Source organism: Microcaecilia unicolor, chromosome 13, assembly GCF_901765095.1.
Source record: "Microcaecilia unicolor chromosome 13, aMicUni1.1, whole genome shotgun sequence".
Taxonomy (NCBI): domain Eukaryota; kingdom Metazoa; phylum Chordata; class Amphibia; order Gymnophiona; family Siphonopidae; genus Microcaecilia; species Microcaecilia unicolor.
In genome coordinates this window covers 90,346,317-90,360,923 of record NC_044043.1, presented here as the reverse complement: position 1 = coordinate 90,360,923, position 14,607 = coordinate 90,346,317, and the positions used below count along the sequence as shown (strand labels likewise).

Below are 14,607 nucleotides of genomic sequence, written 5' to 3'. Positions count from 1 at the left end.
GCATTTGTAGGTAAGGAGGAGGAGCTTGAATTGTATGCGATAACTGATCGGAAGCCAGTGAAGTGATTTGAGGAGAGGGGTGATATGAGTATATCGGTTTTGGCGGAATATAAGACGTGCAGCAGCGTTCTGAACTGAATGAAGGGGGGATAGATGGCTGAGTGGGAGGCCGGTGAGGAGTAAGTTGCAGTAATCAAGGCGAGAGGTAATGAGAGCGTGGACGAGAGTTCTGGTGGTGTGCTCAGAGAGGAAAGGGCGAATTTTGCTGATGTTGAAGAGGAAGAAGCGACAGGTCTTGGCAGTCTGTTGGATATGCGCAGAGAAGGAGAGGGAGGAGTCGAAAATGACTCCGAGGTTGCGGGCAGATGGGACAGGGAGGATAGGGGTGTTATCAACAGAGATAGAGAGTGGAGGAAGAGGAGAAGTGGGTTTAGGAGGAAAGACGAGGAGCTCGGTCTTGGACATGTTCAGCTTCAGGTGGCGGTTGGACATCCATGCCGCAATGTCGGATACTTCTACAAAACTGTTTCTCACACACACACGCTAATAACAATCTAATCTCTGCCACAGAAACAGATCATTTCATAAAATCTAAAAATTATATTTTGTTTGTAAGCCACATTAAAACAATGTAAATTGTGGAGTGGAGGAGTAGCCTAGTGGTTAGGGTGGTGGACTTTGGTCCTGGGGAACTGAGTTCAATTCCCACTTCAGGCACAGGCAGCTCCTTGTGACTCTGGGTAAGTCACTTAACCCTCCATTGCCCCATGTAAGCCGCATTGAGCCTGCCATGAGTGGGAAAGCGCAGGGTACAAATGTAACAAAAATAAAATAGATACTATTGGAGATTCTACATGGAATGTTGCTACTATTGGAGATTCTACATGGAATGTACGTGCAGGATGTCAGACTCACAGAAGCAGAAGCCTGCGCGGCCACATTGGTGATCTGCAAGGGCCGACTTCTACATGGAATGTTGCTAGTGGAATAGCAACATAGTAGCAACAGTGGAGGAGTGGCCTAGTGGTTAGGGTGGTGGACTTTGGTCCTGAGGAACTGAGTTCAATTCCCACTTCAGGCACAGGCAGCTCCTTGTGACTCTGGGTAAGTCACTTAACCCTCCATTGCCCCATGTAAGCCGCATTGAGCCTGCCATGAGTGGGAAAGTGCGGGGTACAAATATAACAAGAAAAAATGTGGGATATAAATGCCGAAATACATAAAAATAAATAAATAAAATACACTTTCAGAAATTCACCAATTTCCTTTTAAATATTTCCCAAACTCACCCAAACAGTGAAGATTTAAAGAATAAAATCATTTTTTTTTTTTTTACTTTGTCATGTAAACAGAATCTAACCCATTTCAGTTTTTCACTCTTTGATTTTAATCCTGGTACTGAAACGTTTCAAAGCTCTCTGTGGAGGAGTGGCCTAATGGTTAGGTCAGCGGGCTTTGATCCTGACAACCTGGGTTCAATTCCCACCGCAGCTCCTTGTGACCTTGATCAAGTCACTTAACCCTCCATTGCCCCAGGTACAAAAAAAAACCAAAAAGAAAACAAACTTAGATTGTGTGCTCCTCTCGCACTACTACGCTCCTGCGCCTGTACATGGTTCTACAGCTCTGTCTGCCTCCCACATATCCATCACACACAAACTTAACCTTTGTCCCGCATTCAGTCTTTCACATTCACACTTCTCAACACTGCTCCATTTTACATTTCTACTTCCAGCATCAGTTTAAAACTACCAGGATCCTAGAAATGTTACAACTCACAGTGCCATTTACCTTAACGTATCAGCAATAACCATTTTATTCACATCTTTTCCAGCAATTTGCTTAGGGGTCCTTTTAGTAAGCCGTGGTAAAAAGTGGCCTGCGGTAGTGTAGGCACGTGTATTGGGCGCGCGCCAGGCCAGATTTTACCGTTTCTGCAAAAAAGAGTTTTAAAAAAATGGGACAGGAAAAGGGCCTGCGGTAAAACAAACCAACGCGTGTCCAAAACCAGCCTGAGCCCTTAACGCCACCCATTGATCTAGTGATAAGGGCTCACACGCTACATATGCGGTGACTGGTCAGCACGTGCCAAGTGCCAATTACCGCCAGAAACGATAAATGTGGGAGGGAATAAATAATTCATCCAGGTGTTATGGGCGCACGTCAAATCTGAAATTACCATCAGGGGGCGTGCTGGCCTGGTGGTAGTCTCATTTGGGTGCCCGCTGCACACGCGTAGAGCCTACTGTGGCTTAGTAAAAGGGCCCCTCAAACTCTTGCACTCACTTACAACATTGCCATACAACTTCCCAAAGCCTCTCACCAATCCCGATTCTTCCCGTTATTCTTTTCTTGCCTACCGATTTTTGCCCCAAAGCTCCAGAGAACTCTAGAGGTCTTTAAAAATTTAGTCGTAAATCTATTTATCACTGCCACGCTATTGCGTCACTAGACACCTGAGGAAGCAACTCCCTCTCTGGCCCCCACCTTTTCATCAGGAACTCACGATACTAATAGGAATGTAGGGTTTGTGATCCCTCCACTACATTCCTCCTATCCGTTCATGGATCCATAATCTGAAGGGAGGGAGCCAAACAAAGGACTCTGAACTGTTATAGAATTCTCTCCATAGCAATTTTCTTAAGTTGCGCCTAAAAATTCGGCACCAACCCCCCCCCCCCCCCCCCACTGAAGCACTATTCTATAGCTGTGCCTAAAGTTAGATACGGTTTATAGAATAGTGCTTAAGTCCTGGGGGTTGCACGTAAATTTAGGCTCATCCATTTGTATCAATGAAAACGTAGTGCAAATGCTCCCGCCTAAATTTACGTGTGGAACTCCCTTATTCTACAATTGCACACCCATGATCCGCCCCATATCCCCATGAATCTCTCATTTCCATGCCCCCATTTTCGGGATGCGCCTAAATTTACACTTGTCAATCTTGATTCCAATTAGCACAAATAATTGCTTGTTAAAAAACCAATTATTGGCACAAATTGGCTCATTCTTCGATTAAGTTGCACGCCCAAATTTGCACATGAAATTTTTGGCGGCTTCTACAGAATTAGGGGGGATAAGTGAACCTCTGTAGGAAAAGGTGACTAAAGTAGCAAGTCCAAAATGTTGAGAATGGCTGCTGATTTTTCATGCCATGGGTCCATATACAGTCCGCAAGTTACATGTTTGAACTTCTGTAACTTCCCCCACCCCCCTCCACATAAAAGGATGGGATTTGGACTGCTGTATTACAAATTATTTTCTCTAACAGAATTCACTTACACCTCATTTTTTGTTACCTTTTCCCAGAGATGGTCACATATACGAACAACATTTATAATTTAAGCTTAACATTTTTTTTCATATCGTCAAACTCGTAGAAACGCTCAAGCTTCTGAGCTCCACAACTGTTGTGAAGAGCAGCCCATGTTAACTGGAGCTGGCACGGTATTCTTGTCCATATAAACTGCCTTGGGTCCCTCTTGTGGGGAATTGGGTGGTTTAGAAGACTCAGAGCTTCTACTTTCCTGTAGGTTCAGAACTCTCTATTACCTTGTCATCCTTAACGATACAAAACAAAGCACGTTGCTTGAGAAGTGAGAATTTTACATTTGATTTTCTGGAGGTTGGTGTGCTTAGTAAAGAAAGATTCCAACCAGAAGTGTATCCATGTTGAGGGTGTGGGGGGAGCGTACTTCCAACGGCACTGGTGCGTATTTTAAACATGACAGATCGTGTGAAAAATAGGCGCCGTCGGAAGTCCGCTTGGGGGAGTGGTCGCTCCCCTGGCGACCCCCCTCCCCCCCCCCCAGCTACGCCTCCCATTCCAACTGAAATGCGGTTGCTCACCTTGCCGGTCTGCCGAATGCTGTGGATGCCCGTGATAAAGCGTCTGCTGGCTCTGCCGGATTGCTGCAGTAAGCGGTAGATCTGCATGCATTACCCATTCCTGGTTCCCGTTTAATACCGTCTCCCCTGGCATGGCTAGTGAGTGGCGCTTGGGAACATCCTTGGTTAGCGTGGCTAAAGACTGCTTGGCCTGGAAAAATGAAAAAATAAAGAGACAATGATGCAAAACCTTTCTAAATTCCTGGCAGATGATCTTCTCGTGCAGAAGGCAAAGAAGCAGCAGTGCTGAGGGAACATTTTCTGGAGGGTAACTACCTGCCCATACTTCTGTCACTAATAGCAAGGCTGATGCTGCTTATTCAGTTAAGCTGTGCAGTAACTCCGAGGTAAGGCCAGGGCCATGCCTAGGGTCTCCGGCGCCCCCCTGCAGTTGGCCCCGCATCGCCCCCCCTGAAAACGATCGCTACACTACCCGCCCTCTTCTCCCCAGATCCTTTTCTTTTTTGTTTAAATTTACCTCTGTCCGGCGGCGGCAGCGTAGCGTTAATGAGGAGGCGGCGGCGCTCCCCCGCCCCGACGTGTCAGTCTTCCCTTCGCTCAGTTCCCGCCTTCTTCTGACGTCATTTCTGATGTCAGAAGAAGGCGGAACTGAGAGAAGGGAAGACTGACACGTCGGGGCGGGGGAGCGCCACCTTCCTCACTAACGCTACGCTGCCGCCGGACAGAGGTAAATTTAAACAAAAAAAAAAGGAAAAGGATCTGGGGAGAAGAGGGCAAGGTAAGCATGTGCGGCGGGGCGCCCCCCAGAGGATGGTGCCCTCCTGCCATGCTTACCTCGCTTACCGTGCTGGCACGGCCCTGGGTAAGGCCTAGTACTTTGAGAATCAGTTAAAAAAATAAACTGAAAACCCCTTTAATGCTGGCATTTGATTCCCTAAATTACTACTACTACTTACCATTTCTAAAGCGCTACTAGGGTTACGCAGCGCTGTACAGTTTAACAAAGAAGGACAGTCCCTGCTCAAAGAAGCTTACAATCTAAAGGACGAAATGTCAAGTTGGGGCAGTCTAGATTTCCTGAATGGAGGTATAATGGTTATGTGCCGAAGGCGACATTGAAGAGGTGGGCTTTGAGTAAGGATTTGAAGATGGCCAGGGAGGGGCTTGACGTATGGGCTCAGGGAGTTTATTCCAAGCATAGGGTGAGGCGAGGCAGAAAGGGCGGAGTCTGGAGTTGGCGGTGGTGGAGAAGGGTACTGAGAGGAGGGATTTGACGTGTGATCGGAGGTTTCGGGTAGGAACGTAAGGGGAGATGAGGGTAGAGAGGTAATGAGGGGCTGCAGATCAAGTGCATTTGTAGGTAAATGCTATTCACAGCTGTACACTGGAGGGTCACATGCCATAAGGCACCATAGTAATTTTGATTTTTGTTACTTAAACTGGTGGAGAAAGAGTGTAGTCTTTGCCAGGGGCGTAGCCAGACCTTGCCAGGAGGGGGGGCCAGAGCCCGAGATGGGGGGGCACTGTTAAGCCACCTCCCCCCCTCCGGCAACCCCCCTTCCCCCCGCTCAATCGCGCCGACACTCTTAAACTCCCCCCCCCCCTCCCGCTACCAACCCTCGGCCGCCGTCGCCGCCCGCCCCATGAAGTACCTTGTTTGCTGGCGGGGCTGCTCAAACCCCGCCAGCCAAGAGTGTTCTTCAGCGCTGGAGTTAGTAAACTCCAGCGCCTTCATTCAAGGAAGTTCGTCTGAAGGATCAGCTGGTTTTGATGCATTTACGTCCTGCACGGGGCTACATGCACGGTGCAGGACGTAAGGCGTCAAAACCAGCTGATCCTTCAGACGAACTTTCTTGAATGAAGGCACCGGAGTTTACTAACTCCAGCGCTGAAGAACACTCTTGGCTGGCGGGGTTTGGGCATCCCCGCCAGCAATCAAGGTAAATCATGCGGTAGCGGGGCTGGCGGCGATGGTGGGGGAAGGTTGGTGGCGGGAGGGGGGTCGTCGGCAGGGGGCCAGGGGCGAATCTGCGGGGGCCCGGGCCCCCTCAGGCCCCACGTAGCTACGCCACTGGTCTTTGCTATTACTGTGGTTTGCACTGGCACCGTTAGGAACTATAACCGGTACTATTCTAGATTTGACCTGAAAAGGTCAAATCTAGAATAGCTTTCAGTAAGCTTGAAGAGGACCATTTTCAAATTGGCCACAGGGGGATAAAACTTCGCACCAGTTCTTAAAGCAAAAGATGTGCTACTTTTGATTGGTAGGTCTCTGACTATACCAAAGCTATGTGCAGTCACCTGCGTAACATTCTCCCTTCAGATAAAGTACATGTGCACAGTAGCCATGTCGAGGGGGGCAGTGTTCAGACAGTTCAGCAATACAAGTAGAAGTTTTAGGTCAATAACTGTATCCAGTTATTTGGAAAGCTGTCTGCGTATCACCACGATCTGAACACAGCCAATGCCAACCACTGTATCCAGATATTCAATGCCACCCACTCTCTGCACAGTGGTGCTCGATGTCCAGATTTTATTTAAATGTTTTTTTAAAAATAGGCTGACCATAGAATTTTAAATATCGGCCCAAAAATGTTCTACTTGCATTGCTTCCATCTTTTGTGCTAACCATCTCTTATCAAATGTAATTAGAGAACTATAGATTTGAATTTAATAATGGGGTTCATTTTTAAAGCACAGACTTGCAAAGTTCCATAGGCTATTATGTAACTTTGTACGTCTAAGTGCTTTGAAAATACGCCTCTTGGTGTCTTTGGAAGCCCATTGGTCTTTCCCTACTTGTCTGTGCTTTGAACAATTTTGCTTTCATAGGGAACTCTTTTCCTTTTTCTTCTGAGCTCTGGGAAATGTGCATCATGGATCTCTTTGTATTTTGTTGGAAATGCATTTCTGTTTTTAATTTCTCCTATGTTTTGGTACAGGCCTAGTTTGACTTCTTGGGCTTCCCAGTTCAATTTTTGTTTTCATATTTGTATTTCAAATTTGTAATCCTTTGTTCTGTATTTGATGAGAGTCTGTGCTTTTGCATTTGACGGAGGTGTGTTATTGTTTGCATGTACTTTCTGTGTAGACCTCTGTAGCAGTCCCACTTGTTCTGTTTTATTAGTAATAGGTGTACTGGTGTCCTAGGACCCCATGTTAATATTATTTAGTGCTGCCTATTTATAGGTAGGGTTCGAGTAGTTTGAATCATAGGAAATAATGCTACTGTTGTATGGAAGGTTTGCTACATGTATATTGCGTTAGGATTTTTTCAGGTTTTGTATTATTTCACAGTGTGCTTGGTAGTAGTATTTATATACCACCTACAAGCCTGAAAGCTATTGAAACTGCAAATTCAGAAGTAGAGAGATTTATACTGCTATTACTCAGATGGCATCTCAGGGTAAGCAGTTGCTTCCCCATGTCTGTCTCAACAGCAGACTATGGGCTTTTCCTCCAGAAAGGGAATGGGGCTGGATATACCACCTTTCTGTGGTTTTGCAACTACACACAAAGCGGTTTACATAGTATATTCAGGTACTTATTTGTACCTGGGGCAATGGAGGGTTAAGTGACTTGCCCAGAGTCACAAGGAGCTGCAGTGGGAATTGAACCCAGTTCCCCAGGATCAAAGTCCACTGCACTAACCACTAGGCTATTCCTCCACTCCTTGCCCAACCCTTTTTTAAACCCAGATATGCTAACTGCTGTTACCACATCCTCTGGCAAAGAGTTCCTGAGCATGTTTACATTTAATTCATAAAAACTGCCATACTGTATCAGACTAAAGGCGTCACATAACATAGTAGATGATGGCAGAGAAAGACTTGTACGGTCCATCCAGTCTGCCCAACAAGATAAACTCATATGTGCTACGTTATATGTATACCTGACCTTGATTTGTATTTGCCATTTTCAGGGCACAGACCGTAGAAGTCTGCCCAGTACTAGCCCTGCCTCCCAACCACTAGCCCCGCCTCCCATCAGTGCTTCCATCCAATCTCTGCTAATCTTCTAAGAATCCATTCCTTCTGAACAGAATTCCTTTATGTTTATCCCACACATTTTTGAATTCCATTACCGTTTTCATCTCCACCACCTCCTGCGGGAGGGCATTCCAAGTATCCACCACTCTCTCTGTGAAAAAATACTTCCTGACATTTTTCTTGAGTCTGCCTCCCCCCTTCAACCTCATTTCATGTCCTCTAGTTCTACTGCCTTCCCGTCTCTGGAAAAGGTTTGTTTGCAGATTAATACCTTTCAAATATTTGAACATCTGTATCATATCACCCCTGTTTCTCCTTTCCTTCAGGGTATACATGTTCAAGTCATCAAGTCTCTCCTCATATGTCTTGTAACGCAAATCCCATACCATTTTTGTGGCTTTTCTTTGCACTGCTTCTATTCTTTTTACATCCTTAGCAAGATATGGCCTCCAAAACTGAACACAATACTCCAAGTGGGGCCTCACCAATGACTTGTACAGGGGCATCAACACCTCCTTTCTTCTGCTGGTCATACCTCTCTCTATACAGCCTAGCAACTTTCTGGCTACGGCCACTGCTTTGTCACACTGTTTCATCGCCTTCAGATCCTCAGATACTATCACCCAAAGATCCCTATCCCTGTCTGTACATATCAGACTCTCACCGCCTAAAAGTGCATCGCTTTGCATTTCTTTGCATTGAATTTTAATTGCCAAACCTTAGACCATTCTTCTAGCTTCTGCAGATCCTTTTTCATGTTTTCCACTCCCTCCGGTGTGTCCACTCTGTTACAAATCTTGGTATCATCCGCAAAAAGGCAAACTTTACCTTCTAACCCTTTGGCAATGTCATTCACAAATATATTGAACAGAATTGGCCTCAGCACCAATCTCTGAGGCACTCCATTACTCACCTTTCCCTCATCCAAGTGAATTCCATTAACCACTACCCTCTGGCGTCTGTCTGTCAACCAGTTCCTAATCCAGTTCACCACGTTGGGTCCTATCTTCATCCTGTCAAGTTTATTCAAGAGCCTCCTGTGGGGAACCGTGTCAAAAGCTTTGCTGAAATCTAAGTAGATTACATCTATAACACGTCCTTAATTCAATTCTCTGGTCACCCAGTCAAGGAATTCAATGAGATTCGTTTCGCACGATTTACACCTTTGGTAAACCATGTTGTCTCGGATCTTGCAACTTATTGGCTTCCAGGAAATTCACTATCCTTTCCTTCAGCATCACTTCCATTACTTTTCCAATAAATGAAGTGAGGCTTACCAGCCTGTAGTTTCCAGCTTCTTCCCTATCACCACTTTTGTGAAGAGGGACCACATCCGCTCTTCTCCAACCCCACGGAACCTCTCCTGTCTTCAAGGATTTATTAAACAAATCTTTAAGAGGACCCGCCAGAACCTCTCTGAGCTCCCTCAATATGATGGGGTGGATTCCGTCCGGTCCCATGGCTTTGTCCACCTTTAGATTTTCAAGTTGTTCATACACACACTCTTCTGTGAACGGTGCTATATCTGCTCCATTCTCATATGTACTTTTGCCAGTCAATCGTGGTCCTTCTCCAGGATTTTCTTCAGTGAAAACAGAACAAAATTATTTGTTTAGCAGATTTGCTTTTTCTTCATCATTATTCACATAGCGGTTCGCAGCATCTTTCAGTCTCACAATTCCATTTTTAGTCTTCTTCCTTTCACTAATATACCTGAAGAAATTTTTGTCGCCCCCTCCTTACATTTCTAGCCATTTGTTCTTCCGCTTTTGCTTTCGCCAGACGTATCTCTCTCTTGGCTTCTTTTAGTTTCATCCACTATTCCTCTCTGTGTTCCTCTTCTTGAGGTTTTCTGTATTTCATAAACACCAACTCTTTGGCCTTTATTTTCTCAGCCACTTGCTTGGAGAACCATGTCTGTTTCCTTTTTCTCTTGCTTTTATTTACATTTCCTTACATAAAGGTTTGTGGCCATATTTATAGCTTCTTTTAGCCTGGACCACTGCCCTTTCACTTCTCGTATGTCCTCCCAGTCCATCAGCTCCTTTCTCAGGTATTCCCCCATTTTACTAAAATCAGCATGCTTGAAATCCAGGACAATGAGTTTTGAGTGGCTGCCCTCCACTCCAGCTGTTATATCAAACCAAACTTGGTTGATGGTCATTGTGGCTGTGAGTATTGCCCGTCAGGAGTGTCCCGACTGAAAAAAGGTTGAGAACCATTGCTCTAGAGTGAATCTTGAACACCATCTGATAAGTGTCTACTGTCTCTTACTGCCTCCATTCATTTTTCATGTCTATGTTTTTTTTTCAATGGTTCCTTTTGTATTTGCCAAAATGTTCTGTAATGACTAAGCTGCTGATGTAGAACTGACACCTGGGCTGTCTGGGGTCTCAGCTGGTCCCTCTGCACAAGAAGGGAAGTAAGGAGGAGGTTGGGAATTATAGCCCTGTCAGTCTGACCTCAGTGGTGAGTAAGCTAATGGAAACACTTCTAAAGCGGAGGATTGTGAGGTTCCTTGAATCAAATGGACTGCAGGACCCGAGGCAGCATGTCTTCACTAGAGGCAGGACTTGTCAGACGAACCTGATTGATTTCTTTTACTGGATGTCAAAACAGTTGGACATGGGAGGGTTGCTAGATGTGGTGTACTTGGATTTTAGCAAAATGTTTGACACGGTTCGCACAGGCAACCGAGTGTCCTTGTTATGGGACCTAAAGTGACTGACTGGGTTAAAAACTGGTTAAATGTGAAGAAATAGAGGGTAGTGGTAAATGGACCTTGCTCTGAGGAAAGGGATGTTATCAGTGGTGTACCGCAGGGATTGGTCCTCGGGACAGCCCTTTTTAACATCTTTGTGAGTGATATTGAGGAAGGACTGTCTGGTAAGGTTTGTCTCTTTCCAGATGATACCAACTCCAGTCCTGCCTGGATCCAATTTTTGCCCTGCCCCCTTGATTGCATTGCCTGGATCCAGTTCTTGCCTTGTCTGCCTTGCCTAGTCTCCAGTTTGAGCCCTGCCAGCCTTGTCAGTGGCGTAGCTAGGTGGGGCGCCAGGGGAGCAGCTGCTCCCCCAAACGGAGTTCTGCTGGCGCCTATTTTTTTTTTTGTTGTTGTTGTGTGGCACTGAAAATGTGCGCCGGCGCAAGTCTGCTCTCGTTCCCCCTGCGCCGTCAACCTGGCTACGCTTCTGAGCCTTGTCCAGTCTCCAGTTCGAGCCCTGCCTGCTTTGTCTCCAGTTTGAGCCCTGCCTGCTTTGTCTTCAGTTCGAGCCCTGCCTGCTTTGTCTTCAGTTCGAGCCCTGCCTGCTTTGTCTTCAGTTTGAGCCCTGCCTAGTACTTTGCATTAGTGCTGTGCCTAGCCTGAGTGACTCGCCTGTCACTAACTGGTTCCGCCTACGGTCCAAGGGTTCACTTCCCCTGAGTCCACGACATAAGCATTGTCTTTTTCATAAATTAAAACACATCATATGGTAAAGCTATACAGAAAGTGTGCGATATCATTATTCATTATTTCTTCCATGTTGATCTGAGTTTATGATGGTTTATTATTAATTTATTTATTTTTACATTTTCTTGAACTATGTCAGTAAATTTATTTTTCTTAAACGTTTTTTTTTTCTCTGTTATTTTCAAGCAGTTGGAAGACTTTATAAAACAGCACTGAATGATTTAAAGATTTAATTAAGAGGTTCCTGGGGAGGTTTTTTGACCGATGATTAAAATGAGATATAAAGTCATTGGAACTAGTGTGTAACGCTGGCTTTATCCTCCATTATAGTACACTTAACTTTTCTGAGGTCTTTCTCTCCCATATAAGTAGTAATATAAATTAGGAACATTCATCAAAGATTGAATTTAAGATAGTACTGTTTTAAACTAGTGGCTAGTTTTTGTTCGTATGTTGCTCAGCAACAAAGATTCAAGCACAATCTGCTGGCAAACTTTCCTTTACTAGACAGAGATGAAACTGTCCTTGAGATCTTGACAGGGCAGCAGCCTCTGAGGTTCTTAGTGCAATAAATATGACATGGAAATGTACGAGTTCTTGAATTATATAGTACAGCAGCACAGAGACCAAGAGGGAAGAAAAATGCAGCTTTTTTACCTCAGTGGACATACTTTTGTTTACATTTCGTCCCTGTACTTTATTTATTTATTTATTGTATTTGTACCCCACATTTTCCCACCTTTTTGCAGGCTCAATGTGGCTTACAGAGTATGGAAATGAAAACGTCGTTACATGATTTGAAGACAAAAAAAAAATAAGAAAAGACAGTCAATCATAGGCTGAGGTGAAAGAGGAATTCAGATGGAAAGGTGTTAGGTAAGGTCGTGTGAGAGGTGTCTTAGGTGTACTTGGGTAGTTTAAGGAATGATTTGTTTCATTGAAGGTGACTTTTATAGGCTCTGTTGAAGAGATGTGTTTTCAGGGCTTTGCGAAAGCTGGTTAGATTGGTCATGGTTTTCAGCGCCATGGGTAGTGCGTTCCAGGACTGTGTGCTTTTGTACGCAAAGGTAGTAGCATAAGCCTGTTTGTATTTCATTCCTTTACAGCTGGGGAAGTTCAGGTTGAGGAATTTGCGGGCCGATCTTTTGGCATTCCTGGGTGGTAAGTCCACTAGGTTTAGCATATAGAGTGGGGCATCTGCATGAATGATTTTGTGTACAGTCTGCTACTCCCATTTAAAAAAAGAAACCTAACAAAATGCATTTTTATGTATTTCTTTTAAACATACCAAAAAAAAACCCCAAAAAGGCACACAACTGCTTACAAAACAGTAAATAAAAAACAACAAAGCATATCAGTTCAGTTGGAAGTAGCAGAAAAGTGGAACTAGATTTTTGGAATAACTGTTCTCATCTCACTACTAGTGTATATGATATACTTATACACACTTTTGATAGTTTGTACCCCTGACGCAGCCTGAGGGCGAAACGTGGCCACGTCGGGTATTATTCCAAATAAATGCATTTGATTCCACTGCTTTGTTGTTTTTTAATCTTTTCTTTTAAACATAAGCACAATTTTAAATGCTTTAGGGAAATGCTTGATGCTTTTTAGTTCCCCATAGTCACATGTAGCAGGTATGATTTCTTTTTGATCGTGTGGATAACAAAAGGACAAACACTTGTTGGGAAGGGCTACTAGTATGTGTTAACCTTTAATAATGTTGCTTAACGTGTACATTTGAAATAAAGTCAAATTCTGGATCTTTATCTCGTGCAGAGTATGTCTCTCCAGGGGCTTCTACCCAGGAGGGAAGGGTTAGGGTGGCCGTATTAGTTGGAGATTCAAATCATTAGGTATGTAGATAGCTGGATGGCTGATGGTCATGAGAATCGCTTAGTTACTTGCTGGCCTGGTGCAAAGGTGGTGGACCTCAAACGTCACCTAGAAAAGTTTTTAGAAAGTGCTGGGGAGGAGCAGACTGTCTTGGTACATGTGGTTATCAATGGCATAGGAAAATGTGAGAGGGAGGCTCTTAGGTACAAACAGTGGCTTAGCCAGACTTTGGTGGGAGGGGGGTCCAGAGCCCGAGGTGAGGGGGCACATATTAGCCCCCCCCCCCGGCGCCGCTGACCCCCTACCATTGCAGACCCCCTCCCGCCGCCAACCCTCTCGACCCCCCCCTCCCGCCACCAACCCGCCGTCGCCTACCTTTGCTGGCGGGGGACCCCAACCCCCGCCAGCCGAGGTCCTCTTCTTCTCGCAAAAGGCTTCCTTCTGTTTCTGACGTCCTGCACATACAACGTGCAGGACGTCAGACTCACAGAACGAAGCCTTGCAGATCAGCTGAGTCTGTGAGTCTGACGTCCTGCACGTACAACGTGCAGGACGTCAGAAACAGAAGGAAGCCTTTTGCGAGAAGAAGAGGACCTCGGCTGGCAGGGGTTGGGGTCCCCCGCCAGCAAAGGCAGGCGACGGCGGGGGGGGGGTCGGGTGGGTCTTCAGCAGGGGGGTCTAGGGCCAAACCTACAAGGGCCCAGGCCCCACGTAGTTACGCCACTGGGTACAAAACTAAAATCCAGAACCTCCAGGGTAGCATTTTCAGAAATGCTCTTCGTTTCATGATTAGGACCCAAGAGGCAGACAAAGCTCCGAAGTCTCAATGCATGGATGAGACGATGGTGCAAGGAGGAGGGATTTAGATTTGTTAGGAACTGAACAACATTCTGGGAAAAGGGGAGCCTATTCCAAAAGGACAGACTCCACCTTAACCAGGTGGGGGGGGGGGGGGGGGGGGGAAGCAGGCAGTCACTCGGGACTGTATGATTCAGAGTGAGGTTTAGCTTTCTCTACGGCAGTTATCATTAATAAAGCATTTTCAGAAAGAAAGTACCTGCTCTGAAAGGGAGCATCTGTTCGACCACTATTACAAAGCCCTCGTTAAGATTCCAATAAGGTCGATAACTTTCATTCCATTTCTAATGTAAAGTTTTTTTTTTTTTACCAAGGTTATGGAGAAATGAGTGTTATTTCAATTGTCACATTTTGTGGATCATCATCATTTATTTTACACTTTTCAATTTAGTTTCAGATTAAAACATAATACTGAAACTTTATTAATTTCTATGTTAGATGAAATTCAATTGGGTTTCGATAGAGATGAAAGGTTCTTTGTTTTTTTTTTTTAAATATCATTAGATGTAGTTAGTGGCTGCATTGGACACTGTGAATCGTGCTCAACTAATTAAGTGCTTAAAATCATTTGGGATTGCTGTTATGCTATGGTTTAAATATTTTTTTTTTGGCAGATTGCCATTC

General features: G+C 45.0%; 1 protein-coding gene across 2 annotated transcripts in view; it reads right to left on the bottom strand.

The window, feature by feature from the left end:
- The window catches only part of KAZN (kazrin, periplakin interacting protein), a 911,287-nt gene that overhangs the window by 13,023 nt on the left and 883,657 nt on the right, over positions 1–14,607 (bottom strand). For both annotated transcript variants that reach the window (XM_030186259.1, XM_030186260.1), the window contains one exon: positions 3,850–4,039. In XM_030186259.1, the coding sequence (XP_030042119.1) occupies positions 3,850–4,039 (190 nt within the window). The remainder of the gene's footprint in view (positions 1–3,849; positions 4,040–14,607) is intronic.